The sequence below is a fragment of the Garra rufa genome, chromosome 7, assembly GCF_049309525.1.
Source record: "Garra rufa chromosome 7, GarRuf1.0, whole genome shotgun sequence".
Classification (NCBI taxonomy): Eukaryota; Metazoa; Chordata; class Actinopteri; order Cypriniformes; family Cyprinidae; genus Garra; species Garra rufa.
In genome coordinates this window covers 2,180,337-2,204,886 of record NC_133367.1, presented here as the reverse complement: position 1 = coordinate 2,204,886, position 24,550 = coordinate 2,180,337, and the positions used below count along the sequence as shown (strand labels likewise).

At 33.9% G+C, this 24,550-nt stretch overlaps 1 protein-coding gene across 1 annotated transcript; it reads right to left on the bottom strand.

Moving 5' to 3' along the window:
- Positions 1-758: 758 nt before the first annotated feature.
- LOC141338928 (zinc finger RNA-binding protein-like) lies at positions 759-23,711 on the bottom strand. Its single transcript, XM_073844541.1, has 11 exons — positions 23,644-23,711; positions 20,051-20,297; positions 19,852-19,966; positions 17,855-18,070; positions 17,435-17,769; positions 15,299-15,481; positions 14,958-15,177; positions 6,879-7,027; positions 4,994-5,113; positions 3,055-3,200; positions 759-900 (listed from the first exon to the last, which is right to left on the bottom strand). The coding sequence occupies exons 1-11, from the start codon at positions 23,709-23,711 to the stop codon at positions 759-761; spliced, it is 1,941 nt and encodes a 646-aa protein (XP_073700642.1).
- Positions 23,712-24,550: the final 839 nt, after the last annotated feature.

Here is a 24,550-nt window from a genome sequence, read left to right as displayed (position 1 = left end):
CCTTGTCATCCAAGATGTTCATGTCTTTCTTTCTTCAGTCGTAAAGAAATTATGTTTTTTGAGGAAAACATTTCAGGACTTCTCTCCATATAATGGACTTCTATGGTGCCCCTAAGTTTGAACGTCCAAAATGCAGTTTAAATGCAGCTTCAAAGAGCTCTAAATGATCCCAGCCGAGGAAGAAGGGTCTTATCTAGCGAAACGATCGGTTATTTTCTAAAAACATTTACAATTAATATACTTTTTTAATCTCTACACAGAGTACAGAGCTAGACAAGATGAGCATTTGAGGTTAAAAAGTATATAAATTGTAATTTTTTTTTTTTTTTAAATATCCGACCGTTTTGGTAGATAAGACCCTTCTTTCCTCGGCTGTGATCGTTTAGAGTCATTTGAAGTTCAAACTCAGGGGCACCATAGAAGTCCATTATATAGAGAGAAATCCTGAAATGCTTTCCTCAAAAAACAATTTCCGTACGACTGAAGAAAGAAAGACATGAACATCTTGGATGACAAGGGGGTGAGCACATTATCTGTAAATGTTTGTTCTGAAAGTGAACTACTCCTTTAAACACAAATTTTTTGGGGTCGACAGCTTATAAAAATGTTTTTTAGCTTGTTTACTGTACACCTTGTCGCATTTTTCTGTTTTTTGTTATAAGTCAGAAACGACAAGGAGTCCGCTTCCCGCAATACAAAGTCAATGAAGAGCGTTGGATTGGGCCACGGTGTGGGCCTGGCTTAAATGCGCTCTGTCTCTATGTACTTACCAAAAGGGGCGGGACCGGCATGCTGGGCCGGCCCATGAGAGGAGGCGGGGCCATTCGGTGCCTCATCTCCACCCAGTATAGCTGCTCCTCCTCCATCCTCCTCCAGTACATGTCCTCCTCATACCTCCTGCTGGATGACAAGGACAAATGTGATTATATTGATTATATGTGACCCTGGACCACAAAACCAGTCTTAAGTCGCTGGGGTATATTTGTAGCAATAGCCAAAATGATTTTTTTGCACCCTCAGATTTCTGATTTCAAATAGATGTATCTCGGCCAAATATTGTCCAATCCTAACAAACCATACAGCAATAGAAAGCTTATTTATTGAGCTTTTATAAGATGTATACATCTCAGTTTTGTCAAATTTAACCTTATGACTGGTTTTGTGGTCCAGGGTCACATATGACAATATTTACACTGCTATCAATACTTTGTTGACCAATTACCAGGCAATGCTTAATTTTGTTCAGTCTGTGGTGTAAAAAGGTCACATTAGAAATTGAAGAAAAAACACTTAAGCAAAACATGGTCAGGTCAAAGCATCTGAATAATTTTTGGTCCCAAATTTTACTGGTAGTCCACTGTATGAAGAATTTCTGGGTATGTTATGTCACAGTTTACTTTATTTTTCAATTCTCACTTACATAAATGAATTACTGTATAGTGTCCTGCACCCACTAGCAAAAAAAAAATAAAAATATCTGGTGTCTGAATAATTATTGGTTTGACTGTATAATTATTACATTTATAATTATTACATATATGTTATATGTGACCCTGGACCACAAAACCAGTCATAAGGTTAAATTTGACAAAACTGAGATGTATACATCTTATAAAAGCTCAATAAATAAGCTTTCTATTGCTGTATGGTTTGTTAGGATTGGACAATATTTGGCCGAGATACATCTATTTGAAATCAGAAATCTGAGGGTGCAAAAAAATCAAAAAGACTGAGAAAATCACCTTTAAAGTTGTCCAAATTAGGTTCTTAACAATGCATATTACAAACCAAAATTACTTTTTGATATGTTTACAGTAGGAATTTTACAAAAAATCTTCATGGAACATGAACTTTACTTAATTTATAAATGATTTTTGGCATAAAAGAAAAATCTAAAATTTTGACCCATGCAATGTATTTTTGGCTATTGCTACAAATATACCCCAGCGACTTAAGACTGGTTTTGTGGTCCAGGGTCACATATATATTTAAAAAAAATTTAACCACACATATAAACAGGCCCTATATACTTTTTTTTATAAAAAAAAAAAAATATTATTTAAAGTGATTTAAACCATGTTTAAAGTATATTTAAACATGGTTTATTGCATAAAAGGACGTGAAAATTATTAGATATGTATTATAATTTTTTCTATATTATAATATTTGCATGAGTTGAGAGTCATATTTTATTCAGTATATGAAAAATGTTACATTAATGCATTACATTTATAATTATTAGATATTCTATAGCATTTTTGCCAAAAAGGTACATTAAAATTAGTAAAGACTGCCCAATTGTAGTCATTGTATGAAAAATGTGACATATTTTGAATATTTTTAATTGTTCTTATTATTATACTAATATCTGCACAACAAAGGACATTATAATTATTAAAGAATGAATTTAGCTGAATCCTAACTATTACATGAAGTTATAAACAATTTATAATGATGTGAAAATTACATATTACATTTATAAATATAAATATATATAATCATACATACATACATATACATTATACACACACGTATATAATATTTTTCGTAAGATTATTCTAACAAAAATTGCTTAGATAAAATTTAGATACATTTTTCAGACTTTGATTCAAGGAGTTTGAGTTTGTTTTTTTTAATGCTATATATTTTAACTTGCAATGAAATGGCCTTGTAAAATGTGCAATAAACGTTTAGATGATCATTTTTGGGTATATTATGTTATACTTTATTTTGCTATCCTCACTTACATAAATGTGCTCTGCACCCACTTAGTTAAAATATATAAAAAACTATACGTGGTGTCTGAAAAATGAACTGTCATGCCTGATGTATATTTAATAAAAAAAAGTTGTGAAAATATCATCATATCACATGATTATTCAAACCAAAAATGCTTAGAAAAAAAAAATGTAGATACATTTTCAGATGCTTTTTTTGTATGTATTTTATGTGTTTTATGCTATATATTTTAACTTGCAGTGAAATGGCCTTGTGAAATGTGCAATAAATGTTTCGGTGTAAAAAAAAATCGAAAACTTTGTCAGGAATAAAAACCTCATTTCCATGTGCCAGCGCTGTTCGTCCTCTTGTTGTCTCTTCAGCACAGATTTCTGCTTCTGCTTTCGCAGTTTGACTTCCAGAAGTTTCCGTGCTCGATTACTGGGCTTGATCTCCACAGGAAGGTCTGGATTCACTTTTTTCTAAAAAAAAAAAAAAAAAAAAACGAGAAAAGAATTCCCTGCAGAATTTAGTGTCTTTACTATCTGTTTTATATTACTAGTTCTCTTGAGTTTTTAGCTGAAGAATTAAAAAAAAAAGTGAAGCTGTTTTGCACTGATTTTAGACCTTTTACTTGAAAGTTCATGAATTCACAATAAATTGAAAAGATATCCAACCCTTAGTTTGTCAAAAGCAATGAAATATACATATATTAATTCACTAGACATATAATGAAATAAGAATTCAGCTTTTCTTTAAGTTTCATTGGTCAAGTATTTAATTTTTAGTATTTTAACTTTAAGAGTAAATGAACTTGTTTAATTTCAATTATTTGTTGAATGAACTTGTTTAATTTCAATTATTTGTTGAATTTAACAATCATATTTATATACAAAAAAATACATACATAAATGTATATACAAAAAAACAGCTATTAAATGATAAAGTCATGAAATAATTCCTTTAAGTTTTCTTGAGTCCAAGTTCTAACTAAAATAAGAAAATATCCTAATTATATAAAGAAATTTTACACTGGGTAAGTATTTAATTTACTTATTCAACAAACCTATATTACTGTATATAATATAAATATAATTATTTGTTCAATTTAGTAATTTATTATTATACAAACATACATACAGTATCTCACAAAGACCCCTCACATTTTAGCAACCGTTTTAGTATATCTTTGCAAGGGACAATACTGTAGAAATGAAACTTGGATATATTTTAGAGTAGTCAATGTGCAGCCTGTATAGCAGTATAGATTTACTGTCCTCTGAAAATAACTCAACATACAGCCATTATTGTCAAAAAAGCTGGCAACAAAAGTGATAACAGCAGTATGTTGTTTAACAATACAAAGCCACATGTCCTGTTCATCATGTTTATGTTTTTGTCTGCTTGAAAAGGCCATACAAAGTTGTGTATCTTCAATTAGAGCTGTTAAAATTTGGTTCTCTAAGTACAATTCTCTCACACTGACCACTGGATGTTCAACATGGCATCTCCTGGCTCTCTGAGGATATGAGAATTAGATGCTCTCCACAAAGATGGCGAAGGCTATTAGAGGTTCAGTAACACTCTAAAACCGAGTTACACTACAGTGGTCAGGGTCATACAGAGGTTTTCCAAGATAATTGCAAGGGTCGATTAACAAAGTTGAGCACTTGTTCTGTGCATCAGGTGCAGAACCTGGCTTCAAAAAACTGATGCATTTGCCAGCATTGCTTTAAAGGTTGCAGAAGTAGAAGGTCAGCTTGTCAGTGCTCAGACCATACGCCGCACACTGCAACAAGTCGGTTTGCATAGGCGTCGTCCCAGAAAGAAGCCTCGTCTGAAGCTGGCTCACAAAAGAGCCTGCAAACAGTTTGCTGAAGACAACCCTTTTGCTGCCAGCTATTCTGACAATAATGGCTGTATGTTGAGTTATTTTCAATGGACAGTAAATCTATACTGCTATACAAGCTGCACATTGACTACTCTAAAATATATCCAAGTTTCAATAGTATAGTCCCTTGCGAAGATATAATGAAATGGTTGCTGAAATGTGAGGGGTGTACTCACTTATGTGACGTACTGTGTGTTTATATATTTAAAAATGGCTATTTAAACTAAGTTGTATCATGAAAAAAATGTCTTATTTAGTGTTTAAGAAATGTTTTTAATCTAATCTATTTATATAAAGCATATTGATGAATACTATAATAATTAATGTACAAAAATGCACAAATATACATATATAAATTTTTCATTTTTCAGGGGGGCAACTTACCTTGTACTGCAGCCGGTGTCTCCGTCCCTTCAGGTGCATGTCTTTAGCATTGGGATCATTGAAACTGCATTCACACAGTTTACAGTGAAAGCGAATCACCTTTCCGTCGTCATTTCGAACCTGAAGAAGAAGAAAAAACAATTTAGAGATGTAACCCCCTCAACAGAACAGTGTTGTTTTCGTCAACGATGACGATGACGAAATCATTTCGTTGACGCCACTTTTTTTCATGACGATAACGAGACGATGACGAGATAAAAATGGCTCGTTGATGACTAAAACATGACGAGGCGTGTGTGAGTTTTCGTTGACGAGACGAGAATAGACGAAAATGTTAGTGGGTGGTCCGTCAGACATTTAAAATGCATGACATTTCCGCTTATTGTGCATGCCAATTAAAACTTAAAAAGTATCTGACGCTATGGCAAGCCGTTTTAGCATTAAATACTCTTAGCTATACTAGTATGGCAAGCCGTTTTAGCATTAAATACTCTTAGCTATACTAGTATGGCAAGCCGTTTTAGCATTAAATACTCTTAGCTATACTAGTATGGCAAGCCGTTTTAGCAATCCATCCTTGTTTGTCTTTTATGTTCTAAAACATACCTTCATTATTGTAATTATTGGTGAAAATAGTCGATCCGGAAGCTCACATTGTGTTGAACTATAGATCTGCTATTTTCAGAACTTATAAGTGACACTACCCAACAGCAAAATACTTACTGACCTACATTAATTTGTTAAAAGACTACCTTTTTCCCTTTTTTTGACTAAAACTAGACTAAAACCTTTTTGACTTTTCGTCGACTAAAACTAGACTAAAACCTTTTTGACTTTTTCGTCGACTAAAATTGGACTAAAACTATCACATATAGAAGTGACTAAAATTTGACTAAAACTAAGAAGCATTTTAGTCCAAAAGACTAATGGTGCGTTCACACCGGACGCGACTTGCGCGGAAAAAACGCGCTATTCGCGCGTAGTTGAACGCTTTAAAAATTTGAGTTTACTCGCGCCATTCGCGCGGTAAAATTCGCGTCATTCGCGCGTGACATTTTCTTCACAACAGACGCGAATTCGCGTCAAGGGAGGGGCTTCTGCCACTCGTCAGCGGGAAAGTAGTTGTAAAATAGGTGAATGAGCTCAATTTGCCAGCTTTAGCTTGCTTGTAGTCTCAATATGCATGTATATGTAGGTTAAATTGAGTAAAGAGCGTTTTTTAAAACTAACCAGATTGTCCGACCTCTTCACTCACTTTATTCTTAGCAAGATCCCTTTTATTCCTGTTTCTACAAAAGTCCAAAGATGTATCGTACAGCTCCGAGGAACCACAGACAGCAACGGTGATTTTGTCCGCCATTGTTGTTTCGGATTTCTGCCTCCGTCACTACTAGAGCAAGCTCCTGATTGGTTACCGCGGCGCGGAATTCCGCCGAAGTTCAGATTTTTGAACTCGCGCGTTTCGCGCAATTCGCGCGAATGGCGCGGCAATCGCTTGAACGCTCAATGCGCGCCGCGCCATTCGCGCTATTCGCGCGTTTCGCGCCGCCTCATTCGCGCGTTTCGCGCCGCAAGATGGCTATTCGCGTCTTTGCATTGACTTAACATGTAAATCACTCGCGCTTGCCGCTTCATTCGCGTCCGGTGTGAACGCACCTTAAGACTAAATCTAAGATGGTTGTCAAAAACAACACTGCAACAGAATGACAAATACCCAATTATCCTTGAAAGCCACACATTTATCAGAAGCAAAATCTGACTGATTCACTAATAAATATGATTTGTGAAATGAATTTGACTGATTCATTGACAAAAAGACAGATTCACTCCTTATGTTTAAGTTTTCCTCAACACAACATGCTAATAATGAAACATTATGTCTCACCTCTTCGACATAATCGTGTCCCACAGGCTGAATGTCTCCTTGAGCTCCAGTACCGTCACCATCCTCATCATCACTCAAAGCATCCGTCTTCAACACAGACGGCTTCGCCTCCTCCATCTTTACAGGAGCTGGTGTGGATGTTCTGCTGCCTGGAGAGAAATGGATATTAGGGAATTCATTTTAATTCATATTTCTGCAATATGGCTGTTCATAACGTAACCATGTAGGCAAAATATTTATGTGCAGGGTTTGTTGTATGATCACATTCACATCTATTAGCTCATAACCTGCTGAGCAACACTGACTGGAAAGAATATCACATCCAAATAAAGTAGAAAAATTGAGCAAGAATTCTGCGTTGATGTCAGCCCACAAACTGAAAGACGCATTGCGTCAACATGACGACTGTAAAGTGTATAAGGAGATTTTTCTTCAGCAAAGCAGGATGCAAATAATCTGTTCCTTTTATGTGGGTTTTGTGAGTAATACACTAAAGAGGAAATATGCATTTCTGTGATCAGTGTGTAAACGATGGTGAAATTAAGATAGGAAGGTGAAATTAAGGTGAAATGAAACACAGAAGACAACTATTTATGACTATTTTTTGACAGTGTGACCAAAACTAAGCTTAGACTAAAAACTGAACACATTGAGGCAAGACATGAGCTGAACTTAACCTTATTGTTTGCAAATCTTATGCTTTCTCACATAAACTACAAAAGTGAACAGATTTAGGTGTGAATGTCAGTTGATAAAACACAATTTAATAAAACAATATTTAGCTCACATGCATTAACTAAAGCTAAAACAAACATTTATTTCTAAATGTTAGTTCATGTTAACCAATGCAGTTAACAAATATGACCTTATTGTGAAGTTTTACCAACATTTCTTAAATACATTTGCACTAAATCTGAAAAAATCTAATGTAAATCAGTCGTAAAACAATTTCATGCAATTGCGAGACAGTAAATAATTGGTAGAACCATTCTTGTGTAAATTCTGTGCAAGTAATTCGGAGAATTCATTGTTTTAAAGGTAATATAATGTAAATAAAGTAGTATTTCGAAATGATTTACACACAAATTTGTTCTGCTCAAGTTTTACGAAAAAGACCCTAATGCATTATGTAAATTGAATTTATAATAACTTCACATAATCTTTAATGTCAATTTCGCAATTGCAGTAAAATCCTTTTAATCATTCAAAAAACTACTTTTACACAACAAACTGTGAAGAGTATGTAAATAATTCCCCAAACCATTCCTGTGTAAGTTCTCGTAACTGCGAAAAAACTTTGTGAAAGTCATTAGTAAAATTATTTGTTTTAAAACATAGTATTACACACGATTTATATAGTGAGATACAAAAAAATTATAATAAATTTACACAATCGCCAATTCAAATGTCGCAATTGCAAACACATTTTCATTAATCATTCAGAAAACTAGTTTGATACTACTTGTGTAATCGCGAAGACTACGTAAATAATTCGTAAAAGCATTCTCCAAATTGTGGAAAATTTCTGCGCAGGTCTTTTGTAAAATTAACCGTTTAGAAAACAGATAGTAGTTTGAATGATTTACACCAAAATTCATTCTGCTCATGTTTTACAAAAAAGACCCTAACGCATTATGTAAACCGTCGGAACGGCAAGCAAATTTATAATAACTTCACATTTCTTTTAATCATTCAGAAAAGTAATTTTATACTGCAAACTTGTGCAATTGTGTAATAATTCATAAAACCATTCTTGCGTAAATTCTATTAATTGCGAAAAAAATTCAGTGCAAGTCATTCATAAAATTCATTGTTTTAAAAACAGGTAGTATTGCGAAATGATTTAACACAGAAACTTGCTCTGCTCATGTTTTACGAAAAAGACCCCAATGCGTTATGTAAACTGTTGAAAAAACAAACGAATTTATAATAACTTCACATAATCTCCAACGTAAATGTCGCAATTGCACACAAAATACTTTTAATCATTCAAAAAACTACTTTTACACGACAAACTTGTGCAATTGTAAAGAGTACGTAAATAATTCACCAAACTATTTTACGAACTGTTTTACGAAAAAGACCCCAATGCGTTATGTAAACTGTTGAAAAAACAAACGAATTTATAATAACTTCACATAATCTCCAACGTAAATGTCGCAATTGCACACAAAATACTTTTAATCATTCAAAAAACTACTTTTACACGACAAACTTGTGCAATTGTAGAGTATGTAAATAATTCACCAAACTATTTTACGAACTGTTTTACGAAAAAGACCCCAATGCGTTATGTAAACTGTTGAAAAAACAAACGAATTTATAATAACTTCACATAATCTCCAACGTAAATGTCGCAATTGCACACAAAATACTTTTAATCATTCGAAAAACTACTTTTACACGACAAACTTGTGCAATTGTAAAGAGTACGTAAATAATTCACCAAACTATTTTACGAACTGTTTTACGAAAAAGACCCCAATGCGTTATGTAAACTGTTGAAAAAACAAACAAATTTATAATAACTTCACATAATCTCCAACGTAAATGTCGCAATTGCACACAAAATACTTTTAATCATTCAAAAAACTACTTTTACACGTCAAACTTGTGCAATTGTAAAGAGTACGTAAATAATTCACCAAACTATTTTACGAACTGTTTTACGAAAAAGACCCCAATGCGTTATGTAAACTGTTGAAAAAACAAACGAATTTATAATAACTTCACATAATCTCCAACGTAAATGTCGCAATTGCACACAAAATACTTTTAATCATTCAAAAAACTACTTTTACACGACAAACTTGTGCAATTGTAAAGAGTACGTAAATAATTCACCAAACTATTTTACGAACTGTTTTACGAAAAAGACCCCAATGCGTTATGTAAACTGTTGAAAAAACAAACGAATTTATAATAACTTCACATAATCTCCAACGTAAATGTCGCAATTGCACACAAAATACTTTTAATCATTCGAAAAACTACTTTTACACAACAAACTTGTGCAATTGTAAAGAGTACGTAAATAATTCACCAAACTATTTTACGAACTGTTTTACGAAAAAGACCCCAATGCGTTATGTAAACTGTTGAAAAAACAAACGAATTTATAATAACTTCACATAATCTCCAACGTAAATGTCGCAATTGCACACAAAATACTTTTAATCATTCAAAAAACTACTTTTACACGACAAACTTGTGCAATTGTAAAGAGTACGTAAATAATTCACCAAACTATTTTACGAACTGTTTTACGAAAAAGACCCCAATGCGTTATGTAAACTGTTGAAAAAACAAACGAATTTATAATAACTTCACATAATCTCCAACGTAAATGTCGCAATTGCACACAAAATACTTTTAATCATTCAAAAAACTACTTTTACACGACAAACTTGTGCAATTGTAAAGAGTACGTAAATAATTCACCAAACTATTTTACGAACTGTTTTACGAAAAAGACCCCAATGCGTTATGTAAACTTTTGAAAAAACAAACGAATTTATAATAACTTCACATAATCTCCAACGTAAATGTCGCAATTGCACACAAAATACTTTTAATCATTCAAAAAACTACTTTTACACGACAAACTTGTGCAATTGTAGAGTACGTAAATAATTCACCAAACTATTTTACGAACTGTTTTACGAAAAAGACCCCAATGCGTTATGTAAACTGTTGAAAAAACAAACGAATTTATAATAACTTCACATAATCTCCAACGTAAATGTCGCAATTGCACACAAAATACTTTTAATCATTCGAAAAACTACTTTTACACGACAAACTTGTGCAATTGTAAAGAGTATGTAAATAATTCACCAAACTATTTTACGAACTGTTTTACGAAAAAGACCCCAATGCGTTATGTAAACTGTTGAAAAAACAAACGAATTTATAATAACTTCACATAATCTCCAACGTAAATGTCGCAATTGCGCAAAAAATACTTTTAATCATTCAAAAAACTACTTTTACACGACAAACTTGTGCAATTGTAAAGAGTACGTAAATAATTCACCAAACTATTTTACGAACTGTTTTACGAAAAAGACCCCAATGCGTTATGTAAACTGTTGAAAAAACAAACGAATTTATAATAACTTCACATAATCTCCAACGTAAATGTCGCAATTGCACACAAAATACTTTTAATCATTCAAAAAACTACTTTTACACGACAAACTTGTGCAATTGTAGAGTATGTAAATAATTCACCAAACTATTTTACGAACTGTTTTACGAAAAAGACCCCAATGCGTTATGTAAACTGTTATAAAAACAAACGAATTTATAATAACTTCACATAATCTCCAACGTAAATGTCGCAATTGCGCAAAAAATACTTTTAATCATTCAAAAAACTACTTTTACACGACAAACTTGTGCAATTGTAAAGAGTATGTAAATAATTCACCAAACTATTGTACGAACTGTTTTACGAAAAAGACCCCAATGCGTTATGTAAACTGTTGAAAAAACAAACGAATTTATAATAACTTCACATAATCTCCAATGTAAACGTCACAATTGCGAACACATTTCTTTTAATCATTCAGAAAAGTAATTTTATACTGCAAACTTGTGCAATTGTGTAATAATTCATAAAACCATTCTTGTGTAAATTCTATTAAGTGCGAAAAAAATTCAGTGCAAGTCATTCATAAAATTCATTGTTTTAAAAACAGGTAGTATTGCGAAATGATTTAACACAGAAACTTGCTCTGCTCATGTTTTACGAAAAAGTTATGTAAACTGTTGAAAAAACCAACAAATTTATAATAACGTCACATAATCTCCAACGTAAATGTCGCAATTGCGCAAAAAATACTTTTAATCATTCAAAAAACTACTTTTACACGACAAACTTGTGCAATTGTAAAGAGTATGTAAATAATTCACCAAACTATTGTACGAACTGTTTTACGAAAAAGACCCCAATGCGTTATGTAAACTGTTGAAAAAACAAACGAATTTATAATAACTTCACATAATCTCCAACGTAAATGTCGCAATTGCGCAAAAAATACTTTTAATCATTCAAAAAACTACTTTTACACGACAAACTTGTGCAATTGTAGAGTATGTAAATAATTCACCAAACTATTTTACGAACTGTTTTACGAAAAAGACCCCAATGCGTTATGTAAACTGTTGAAAAAACAAACGAATTTATAATAACTTCACATAATCTCCAACGTAAATGTCGCAATTGCACACAAAATACTTTTAATCATTCAAAAAACTACTTTTACACGACAAACTTGTGCAATTGTAGAGTATGTAAATAATTCACCAAACTATTTTACGAACTGTTTTACGAAAAAGACCCCAATGCGTTATGTAAACTGTTGAAAAAACAAACGAATTTATAATAACTTCACATAATCTCCAACGTAAATGTCGCAATTGCGCAAAAAATACTTTTAATCATTCAAAAAACTACTTTTACACGACAAACTTGTGCAATTGTAGAGTATGTAAATAATTCACCAAACTATTTTACGAACTGTTTTACGAAAAAGACCCCAATGCGTTATGTAAACTGTTGAAAAAACAAACGAATTTATAATAACTTCACATAATCTCCAACGTAAATGTCGCAATTGCGCAAAAAATACTTTTAATCATTCAAAAAACTACTTTTACACGACAAACTTGTGCAATTGTAGAGTATGTAAATAATTCACCAAACTATTTTACGAACTGTTTTACGAAAAAGACCCCAATGCGTTATGTAAACTGTTGAAAAAACAAACGAATTTATAATAACTTCACATAATCTCCAACGTAAATGTCGCAATTGCGCAAAAAATACTTTTAATCATTCAAAAAACTACTTTTACACGACAAACTTGTGCAATTGTAAAGAGTACGTAAATAATTCACCAAACTATTGTACGAACTGTTTTACGAAAAAGACCCCAATGCGTTATGTAAACTGTTGAAAAAACAAACGAATTTATAATAACTTCACATAATCTCCAACGTAAATGTCGCAATTGCACACAAAATACTTTTAATCATTCAAAAAACTACTTTTACACGACAAACTTGTGCAATTGTAAAGAGTACGTAAATAATTCACCAAACTATTTTACGAACTGTTTTACGAAAAAGACCCCAATGCGTTATGTAAACTGTTGAAAAAACAAACGAATTTATAATAACTTCACATAATCTCCAACGTAAATGTCGCAATTGCACACAAAATACTTTTAATCATTCAAAAAACTTTTACACGACAAACTTGTGCAATTGTAAAGAGTATGTAAATAATTCACCAAACTATTTTACGAACTGTTTTACGAAAAAGACCCCAATGCGTTATGTAAACTGTTGAAAAAACAAACGAATTTATAATAACTTCACATAATCTCCAACGTAAATGTCGCAATTGCACACAAAATACTTTTAATCATTCAAAAAACTACTTTTACACGACAAACTTGTGCAATTGTAAAGAGTACGTAAATAATTCACCAAACTATTTTACGAACTGTTTTACGAAAAAGACCCCAATGCGTTATGTAAACTGTTGAAAAAACAAACGAATTTATAATAACTTCACATAATCTCCAACGTAAATGTCGCAATTGCGCAAAAATACTTTTAATCATTCAAAAAACTACTTTTACACGACAAACTTGTGCAATTGTAAAGAGTATGTAAATAATTCACCAAACTATTTTACGAACTGTTTTACGAAAAAGACCCCAATGCGTTATGTAAACTGTTGAAAAAACAAACAAATTTATAATAACTTCACATAATCTCCAACGTAAATGTCGCAATTGCACACAAAATACTTTTAATCATTCGAAAAACTACTTTTACACGACAAACTTGTGCAATTGTAAAGAGTATGTAAATAATTCACCAAACTATTTTACGAACTGTTTTACGAAAAAGACCCCAATGCGTTATGTAAACTGTTGAAAAAACAAACAAATTTATAATAACTTCACATAATCTCCAACGTAAATGTCGCAATTGCACACAAAATACTTTTAATCATTCGAAAAACTACTTTTACACGACAAACTTGTGCAATTGTAAAGAGTATGTAAATAATTCACCAAACTATTTTACGAACTGTTTTACGAAAAAGACCCCAATGCGTTATGTAAACTGTTGAAAAAACAAACAAATTTATAATAACTTCACATAATCTCCAACGTAAATGTCGCAATTGCACACAAAATACTTTTAATCATTCGAAAAACTACTTTTACACGACAAACTTGTGCAATTGTAAAGAGTATGTAAATAATTCACCAAACTATTTTACGAACTGTTTTACGAAAAAGACCCCAATGCGTTATGTAAACTGTTGAAAAAACAAACGAATTTATAATAACTTCACATAATCTCCAACGTAAATGTCGCAATTGCACACAAAATACTTTTAATCATTCGAAAAACTACTTTTACACGACAAACTTGTGCAATTGTAAAGAGTATGTAAATAATTCGCCAAACTATTCCTGTGTAAGTTCTCGTAACTGCGAAAAAACTCATCCATAAAATTATTTGTTCTAAAACAGATAGTATTACACACGATTTACACAGCGAGATACGAAAAAAGGCCCTAAATCATTATGTAAACTGTTGTAACGGCAAATGACTTTATAATAAATTCACACAATCGCCAATTTAAATGTCGCAATTGCAAACACATTTCTTTTAAGCATTCAGAAAACTAGTTTTATACTCATACTTGTGTAATCGCAAAGACTACGTAAATAATTCTTAAAAGCTATCAAAAGCTATCAAAACTGTCAAAACAGTGAATGAATTTACAATAGTAATAAAGGTAAATGCTGAAGTTGCAAAAAAAAAAAAAAAATTCCTTTTAATCATTCCGTAGTTTTATACTACTTGTAACTTCCACTGAATCACTGAAAAAAAAATGCATATTATGTACTTGTGCAATTGGAATTTTTACTTGTGGAAATTTCTGTGCCAGTCACTTTTAAAATGTTTGAAAACGGTAATCTGAATGATTTCAGAAAAATTAATTATGCTCACATTTAATGAAAAGGTCCTAATAAGGTCACTCACCAATAATGGCAACTTTAGCAGTGGTGGGTTTTTTCGCAAGAGACGCCATGGGTTTGGAAGAAGCCACGACTGGCGCCTTCTGCGCCACCGATGTATGGGTGGAAGCGGTTGTCGCCGCTGCCTTGCTAGTAGTCATTGTAACAGCAACAGGGGCAGAGCTCACGAAAACGGGCTCAGTGGAAGGGATGGGTTTGCCAAGTTTGGTGTGCAACTTCACAACCTGAGGAAAAGTTTGATAGTAGTTGCATTTCAACTAAAAGTTTAATCTTCAACACCAAAACATGTCAAAAAGCTCAAGAGCACTAAAATGGCCAACTGAACCATCGTGACATTTAACGAACCTTCTGGTGCTTGGATCCCCGGATGTGTGCAGCGTATGCATCGGCTCCAGTGCACGAGACATCGCACAATTCACAGCGCAGCTGCGTCTGGACACCGCGAGGTCCGTTGGTCACCTGACTGCCACTCTTCTGAGCCGCCTCTTTCTTCTTGTGCTTCTGTCCTTCCAGATGCTCTCGATACGTCTGCAGGAGACCACAGGAACACAAGTCAATGAAGAAATATGTTTGCTATTACTTTCCACTAAATATAGGAAACTTTATGGCAAGATACTACAGGCAAAACATTGATTTTTTGTTTGTTTTTTTAAATGCACTGGTCAGTTTTAAGATTTTATGTAATTAGTTTTTTCATAACATGTTGTTGAGTAGTGAAAAGAAAACATCTAAAACTTTCATTGTATGTTTCCTGTTTGCATCAACAGATTTCAATTAAAACACGTATCTTTAAAGATGGTCTTCTAAAGTTTTTTCTCAACTTCAGTAGAACTTGCATACGCCAAATCTTACAGTTTTATTCCCATCTATATTCTGAAGATTTTTACAGAGGGGTTTGTTCATATATCATTCGCCTGGTTTTATACAACATCTTATTCCTACACACATGGTAAAATGTAACTTTTTTTTCTTACTGTTGAAGGTATTTTCAGATTTATGGGGTGATGATAAGAGATATCCAGAATCTCTTCTGCAAAAACCTTCGACACTAATGTCAACAAAATGAAACAAGAATTTTGAACCTAGGCTTACAGACTGCACTTTGTCTATTTACATCTATAGATTTCAATTACAGTACATATTTAGAAAGTTTTTTTCTCAACTTTAGTACAACATACATGCACCAAATTTTACAGTTTTAGTCCCATCTATATTCTGGAGATTTTTACTGAGGGGTTTGTTCATACATTATTTACCTGGTTTTATACAACATCTTATTCCTAAAAACATGTCAAATGCAACTTTTTTTCTGACTGTTGACAGTATTTTCTGATTTATGGAGTGATAAAAAGAGATATCAAGAATTCCTTCTGTAAAAACCTTTGAATCTAATATGTCAACAAAATAAAAGAAGAATTTTGAACCTGGCCTTATAGATTTCTTCTGTGAAAACGCATACATGCCAGTGCATGTTTAATTAGATAATGCCTCGCTAGCATGTAACATCTTAGAAATCATGTAACATCTTAGAAATCTTGTAATACAAAACAAGTTACTTTGAAGCTGCCTAAATATAGATTTTCAGCCATTAAAAATGGTCAAAATAAGATAAGCTAAAGTAATACTTCCCCAGTTGACTGACAGCAAGTTTTCTGAAATTGTATGCTTAAATATGCAAGGGCTAAACATACACCAACTTGCATACATTTCCAAAATATCCTGACCGTAACTAAAAGCTTAACTTTTACAATATTTTAAGGTATAAATTGTGGCACAAAACCAGGCAAATTATATATGAACAAACCTATCAGCAGTGTTAGGGAATGTAATCTTTAAACTAAATTACATCGTTACGTTTATTGAAAGATGTGCATTATGTTACTTTTGCATCACTTTCTGATTCTTGGATGGGCTTCCTTATTTATTTTTTAATAAAAATTTAACTATAACCTATATTTTTAAAACTGCAAAGGCTCTTTCACACAATAGTAATGCAACACTTTACCAGTTACTTGAAAAAAGTAATCTGATTACGTAACTCGTGTTACTTATAATGCATTTCCCCAACACTGCCCCTCAGTAAAAATCTTCAGAATACAGAAAGCACTGAAACTGTTAAGCTTGGTGTAAGTGCTGATGAAGTAGAGGGAACACTCAGTTTGAAAAATCCGCATTGAGAAATGAACTGAAATTGAAGTTGACATACGAAAATAGATAGAATAAACTGGTAACAACAAACTGAAACAAAAACAACCATTCAACTTTGATTGGCTGAGGTTTTGTGCATTAGTTTGAATCTACCTAAATATATATTTTAGACCTTTGGAAATGGTGTACGGTGAGCAACATTTACTTGCATTAGATGGAGAATAAATTCTCTTCAACTGATGAGAAAGACCTACACATTTGGGGCCTGAGGGTGAATAGATGATCAGGAAAATTTTATTTTTGGCTGATTGTGGATTTAATGCAAACACTCACCTGTGGCCCGGCACAGCTTATCTTGCAGATATCGCAATAGTGCAGCTGTGGCTGTTTGGGCGGGCCTTTGGGCTTCTGAATTTTGTTCTGGTGGAAAACAGGCTTCTTGTATGTGTTGACGGTGGAACTGGTGATCGTGCCGCTCCCGGTGTTGCTCCAGGAGGAGTTGGCGATCTGTTTGGGAGGTTGCTGTGTCTGCTGAGGTGGCGGTGGCTGTTGCGGCTGCTGGAGCGGTGGTTGAGGCGGTGCCTGAGGGGGCGCCAACTGCGCCGGCTGGAAGTATGACGGCGTAGATGTGTAACCGCTAGACTCATAGCTGGAATAACTGAGACCGGCTGAAGCAACAAAGAAAGCAACACCGTTAGACGATACACCGACGGCTATTCGTGGCGTATAAATCGGAATCTGACGCGGCCGTACCGGAGTAGGACGTAGCAGCTGTGGAGTTGAAGGAAGAACTGGGTGTGTAAGTGGATATGGTGGCAGGAGTTTGCTGTACGCTGGTTGATGTAGGGTAGATGGTGTAACTAGAAGACACAGAGCTCGCAGCGGGAGGGGGTTTCAGAGCCGCGACCTGTCTTTGAACAGGCGGCTGACTGTACACTGTGCTCGTGGGACTGTAGCCACTTTTCAGCCCTGGAAAGGCAAAGATTGTCTAATTTTAACCTAAGAAAATTGGAAGCTGTAGCTTATTTTTTAACATATTAATGGCATTTGTGATCCTTAACCACAAAACCAGGTAACACCACGGGTATATTTGTAGCCATGGCCAATAATACATTGAATGGGTCAAAATGATCGATTTTTCTTTTATGCAAAAAATCATTAGGATTTTAAGTAAAGATCATGTTCCATGAAGATATTTTGTAAATTTCCTACCGTACATATGTCACAACCTAATTTTTGATTGATAATGTGCATTGCTAAGAACTTAATTTAGACCATTTTAAAGATGTTTTTCTCTTTTTTTTTTCTTTTTTTTTTTTGCACCCAGATTCCAGATTTTCAAATAGTTGTATTTTGGCCAAATATTGTCCTATGGAAAGCTTATGTATTCAGCTTTTACTTTTTAAATTTTTTTTTATTTTTTTTTAATGGACCCTTATGACTGGTTTTGTGGTACAGGGTCACTTTAGATTGCTTTCAAATATCTTAGATAGGTCTCCCCCCCCCCCCCCCCCAAGTAATTCTAAAAGTTTAATGCAAGACGTAAAATACATGTAAGTTCACATGGTTTCTCACCAACAGAACACAAATATTTAATCATTTATATGCACCACTATTTCAACATATAAACAACACTAGTACTTAGTAGTAGTAGTAATATTTATTAGTATTTTGAATTAGTTTCTATTTTTATTATCATTTTAGTAATATTATGTGCTTTTGTAATTTTTTCATTAAAGTTTTTTTTTAGCTGCAAAACGATTGGCCGCAATTAATATTTAATAGATAAATTACTAGATATTTATATTTATATATAATATAAATTATATACAATTGTTTACATACAAATACATAGAAATATTTTTTAAATATATTCATGTATGTGTGTGTATTTAGACATACATAATAAAACACAGTACACACACACATAGTATGCAAATATAAATCATTTTGCAGCTCTAGTTTGTTTTAAATTTATTTTTATTTCAGTTTTAGAAATTGTAATACTTAATCTATTTCTTTGATCATTTTTTTTTACTTCATTTCAGTTACAGCTTTACCTTAAAAATATATACTGATATACACTAACTAAAACAAATATCTTAAAATAAAATGCAACACAAGAAACTTTTAATTTACAATACACATTTTTTCAGGAAAAAGACTTCCTTTTTAGAAAACATGGTTAAAAAGTGCATTAAAATCATTGCAAGTCACAATACTGCGTAAATGTATAGTAACAGTTCTAATATTTAAAAATAATTAATAATTATTACACTATGCAATTTCTCTATAATTTTTACAATAAATAAAATGTAATAGAATTAAAAAAAAAAATAAAACTATTCAGCACCAGTCTGTAAATCAATATTACCCTCATAGTTACAGATTCTGACATTTATTTTTTAAACTACTTAGTATTTCTGAATGGGAATGCTGTATATCTAACACGGAAAAATTACAATTCTGTCATCATTCACTCACAAAAGAAGATATTTTGTATAATGTTGGTAACCAAACCGTTTCTGGTCCCCAGAGGGGATCATCAACTGTTTGGTTACCCACATTCCTCAAAATATCTTCTTTTATGTTAACCCGAAGAAAGAAACTCATACAGGTTCGGAACTATTTGAGGATGAGTATATAATTACAGAGATTTTGGGTGAACCAATGAACTGTCTTCAAAACTACAAATTTCATAAATCTGTTTAAATACTCAGCTATGATTGTTACCTGTTAATTAGACTCACCTGTCTGGAAGTAGGCCTCAGTTGCGGTTCGCTGCGCAGGTGCGATGCTCGTTTGAAAGTACTGCTTGTTCTCGTAGCTGCTGACCGACGGCGGTCGACCATAGCTATAATTCTCCTGTATAATCAGTTAATTTAGAATAGGTAAATGAGCCAACTTGAGATGCATCATTAATATGAATGAAGCAAACAGAAGACTAACCGGTTCGGTCAACACCTGGTAGGTTTGAGGGGTGGTCGTCAGTTGTGGGGTCGTTTCGGGCTGTCGGTAACAGTAGTTCGGGGCCGGATGGGGCTGGTAGGTGGGGTAGGGGGCTGTAACCGCGGGACTCGCCGGTTGGGCGGTGACGGTGGGGTACGAGGCCGTCACCGCGTGGGCCACTCCAGGGGCGGGCTGGACGTTATAGCTGCCCGTGGTCGGGTGGGAATAGGCAGGAGGCGGCTGGGCGCTGGATGGGAATTTTGGGATTCAGAATGAATGCGGTTTACACCCTGATAGCAAAAGTACATCATGGAGGCATCTACTAGATGTCTTTAAGATGTATACAATTTAGAATGTTTATAAAACTGACATCTTACCCAGATAGCACACATACATCTGCAAGACGCGGCTAAAAATAACTATTGTTCTTAAAGGAACACTCCACTTTTTTTGGAAATAGGCTCATTCTCCAACTCCCCCCCCCCGAGTTAATAAGTTGAGTTTTACCGTTTTGAAATCCATTCAGCCGTTCTCCTGTTCTGGCGATATCACTTTTAGCATAGCTTAGCATAGATTATTGAATCCTATTAGACCAATAGCATCACCTTCAAAAATGACCAACGAGTTTCGATATTTGTCCTATTTAAAACTTGACTCTTCTGTAGTTATATCGTGTACTAAGACCAGCGGAAATGTAAAGCTGCGGTTTTCTAGGCCGATAGGATTAGGAACTACACTCCCATTCCGGCGTAATAGTCAAGGACGTTTGCTGCCGTAACATGGCAGAAGCAGGCGCAGTAATTCAATGATTTATGCTAAGCTATGCTAAAAGTGATATCGCCAGAACAGGAGTCTACTCTTTTTTTAGTGATATCAGCGACTTCACTCCTGAAACTTTTTGGACAGGTCTATATTGTCAATAAACTAAATAGGCCTGTTTTTCACTAAAAAGCGACTATAATAATATTGTAATAAATGGCTATAACTTGTTTGGGGAATGTTATATATAGACAATTTTATTTGGAAGTGTAAAAGACCTAAGTACAAATTTCTAAAGAAAACAATATCCAAAAAATACTGACTTAAACAAAAAGCTTAACTTTTACAATGTTTTAAGGTATAAAATGTGGCACAATTTTTTTGGGGGACCTTAATATCTCAACATCCATAAGACTCTATTGTCTGATGTCAAAGGGTGTGAAAGACATGGTACATATCAGACCATTTACCAAGTTTGATGCTTATACATTGAAATTAGAGGTTTCTATGGACATCTGAAAACCCTTAAAGTAATAGTTTTTGGAGAAAAGTAGAGGGCTAGGATTCAGGTGTAAATTCATTAACAATGCTGTGAGTTGTAATTCATGCAGTTCTGGACTAGGACTCTTAGCCCAGATAATTTCATGGACCTGGCACAACTAGTTCTGGAGATATTTCAGTCTGAACATGGTCACTCAGACTGTGATGCCAAAATTTGTTTACAGATTTTTTATAAAAAAAAAAAAAAAGTATGCACAGTAGAGATCTGAAATTTTATATATGATCTATTGGGCATATTACCCATCAGACAAATCTGAGGAGGTCAGGTGGGGAAATTTTTTAAAAAATTTGATGATTCCAGCTGGAATGACCCTATATTTACTTTAACCAAAACCAAAAGCACCTTTACAAGTGTGCAAAATACCATGGTAGTAGTATTTACTTTAATGAATACCAAAATACCCCTGATAACACACATACACCATGGAGCTGTCTATTTACTAATTAAGATTTTTTTTAAGTGTTCTCTCATCTGTAATACGTCTATAAAGTGTTCCCTAACAAATGTCAAAAAGACGTTTAGAATGTATGTAAAACTGACATCCTAAAGACGTGTGTCAGGTGTTTGTACACAGCAGATGCTTTCCAGATCAAGCAATCTTTAACAGACAACTTGCAGATGTCTATTTTATTCTGCATTACATCTGCAGGACATATTTTTTAAAAAGTGTACGCTCATCTGCAATACGTTTATAGGATGTTTCCTAGCAGATGTCAAATAGATGTTTATTAGATGTCTTTAAGATGTTTATGATTTAGAATCAGTCATCTGTCAGACGTTTGTACACAGCAGATGCTTTCCAGATCATGTGATCTTTAACAGACATCTTGCAGACATAAAATGTGCCATTTGGGTATGCACCCTTACAAGTGCGCAAAATAACATGGCAATAGTATCCCAGATAGCACACTTACGTCTGCAAGATGTCTGTTAAAGATCTATTGATCTGGAAAGCATTTGCTGTGTACAAACGTCTGGCAGACGTCTGTAAGATGTCAGTTTTACATAGATTCTGAATCATAAACATCTTAAAGATGTCTAATAGACGTCTATTTGACATCAGATAGCAAAATACCATGGCAATAGTATTTACTTTAACAAACACCAAAAGCACCCTTACAAGTGCGCAAAATACCGTGGCAATAGTATTTACTTTAACGAATACCAAAAGCACCCTTACAAGTGCGCAAAATACCATGGCAATAGTATTTACTTTAACGAATACCAAAAGCACCCTTATAAGTGTGCAAAATACCATGGCAATAGTATTTACTTTAACGAACACCAAAATACCCCTGATAACACACATACATTACATAGCCGTCTATTTGACGTCTGCATTTACATCTGCAATATTTTAAGTGTTTGCTCATCTGCAATACGTCTATTAGATGTCTTTAAGATGTTTATGATTTAGAATGGATATAAAACTGACATCTTACAGATGTCTGCCAGACTTTTGTACACAGCAGATGCTTTCCAGATCATGTGATCTTTAACAAACATCTTGCAGACATAAAGTGTGCTATTTGGGTATGCACCCTTACAAGTGCGCAAAATACCATGGCAACAGTATTTACTTTAACAAATACCAAAAGCACCCTTAAGTGTGCAAAATACCATTGTAATACCACCAAAATACCCCTGATAACACACGTACATCACTGAGACGTCTATTTGACATTGCATTTACATCTGCAATACATATTTTTTAGCGTTTGCTCATCTGCAGTACATCTATAGGACATTTCCTATTAGGTGTTAAAAAGACATTTGTTAGATGTTTGTACACAGCAGATGCTTTCCAGATCAAGTGATGTTTAACAGACATCTTGCAGACGTGTGGTACCTGGGCCCTTACATGTGTGCAAAATACCATGGTAATAGTATTCACTCTAACAAATACCAAAATGCAGTACTTGTTTGTAGGCATAGCACATTTTTAACATTCAAGTGCAATGGAAAAGTCATAGAATTCTATGGTAAAAGCATAGTACTAAATGTTTACCATGGTATTAACATGGTACTCCATGGTACCGCGTGTCCATAAGCACGACAGCATCGCAGTGTTTATATTAGAACATGCATATTTCCCGCTAACACACTTTCACTGTATCACAACATCATGCAAGCATCAGTAAACACATAAACAGCAGCAGCTCATGAGATCTGTGAGCACTGGCCGTCAGCCTCTCGTTTAAAAAGACCGTCGTATCCTTATGACTACTGTAAATAAACGATGTGTTCATGCGCATGTGTGTTTGTTTTGTACCTGTACTGCGGGCCGGAGGCGGCAGCTGCAGCTGCATGTGTGAATCCATAATAATTACTGGCCGCCATCATAGAAACTTCAGCAGCAGCAGCGGCAGCGGCGTCTCCTGCGCTCACGTGACCGACACGTGTCCGTGACGTCAACGGTCACCTTCGCGCCTCTGCCCCCCGTGGAGCCTAAAAATAAAAACCGTTATGAGGTAAAGATGAATTGTGTTATACAATTATGTATATATAGCTGTTTCTTATGAGATCGATTTAAAAGTGAAAGCAAATTGGTTCAAATAGATTCACAAAAAACTCTGATTTCCTCATTTTTATTTTTTTTTTCAAAACTGAGGTATTGATTTTTTGTTATGGTCTCCTATCAAACTACCCAAAATGTAACGAACAGGTTTTATTATCGTGATGACCGGTGTACAAACATAACTTTTCAGATGCTTTCCCGATCAAGCAGACATCTTGCAGACGTATGTGCGATATCCGGGCATGTACATCACACAGACATTTATTTGACATCTGCAAGATGTATTTTTTAAAGAGTTTGCTGATCTGAAATACATCCAAACAAACAGCAAACCTACTCCTAATAATAAACCTAATATTGTTAACTTAAATTTGCATTGTTTACCTTTGTATTACACCTACCAGAGTTTTTTTTTTTAATATGCAAATCCAATTTTTTGGATAGGAAACCTCTATTGTTATTATTTTTCTGGCAGACTATAATTCATATTTTTTTGTCATTGATGGAAAAACAAAAATTTTCCCCCACTCTGGATTCTATATATATATATATATATCCATTTATATGTTTCCTGTCAAGACTTGGAGAAACTTATTTATGCCTTTATCACCAGATATGACTCGTACATTAGCGCCATCCGCTGGTTGAGAGGGCTATAGAG

What these genes read in the sequence shown, in the direction of transcription:
- LOC141338928 (XM_073844541.1), bottom strand. Translation starts at nt 23,711, where the DNA reads ATGGCGGCCAGTAATTATTATGGATTCACACATGCAGCTGCAGCTGCC. An exon ending in TGCTAAAGTTGCCATTATTG is followed by an intron (nt 7,028 to 14,957) that starts GTGAGTGACCTT and finishes ATTTCTCTCCAG; the next exon opens with GCAGCAGAACATCCACACCA. An exon ending in GACACCGGCTGCAGTACAAG is followed by an intron (nt 3,201 to 4,993) that starts GTAAGTTGCCCC and finishes TTTTTTTTTTAG; the next exon opens with AAAAAAGTGAATCCAGACCT.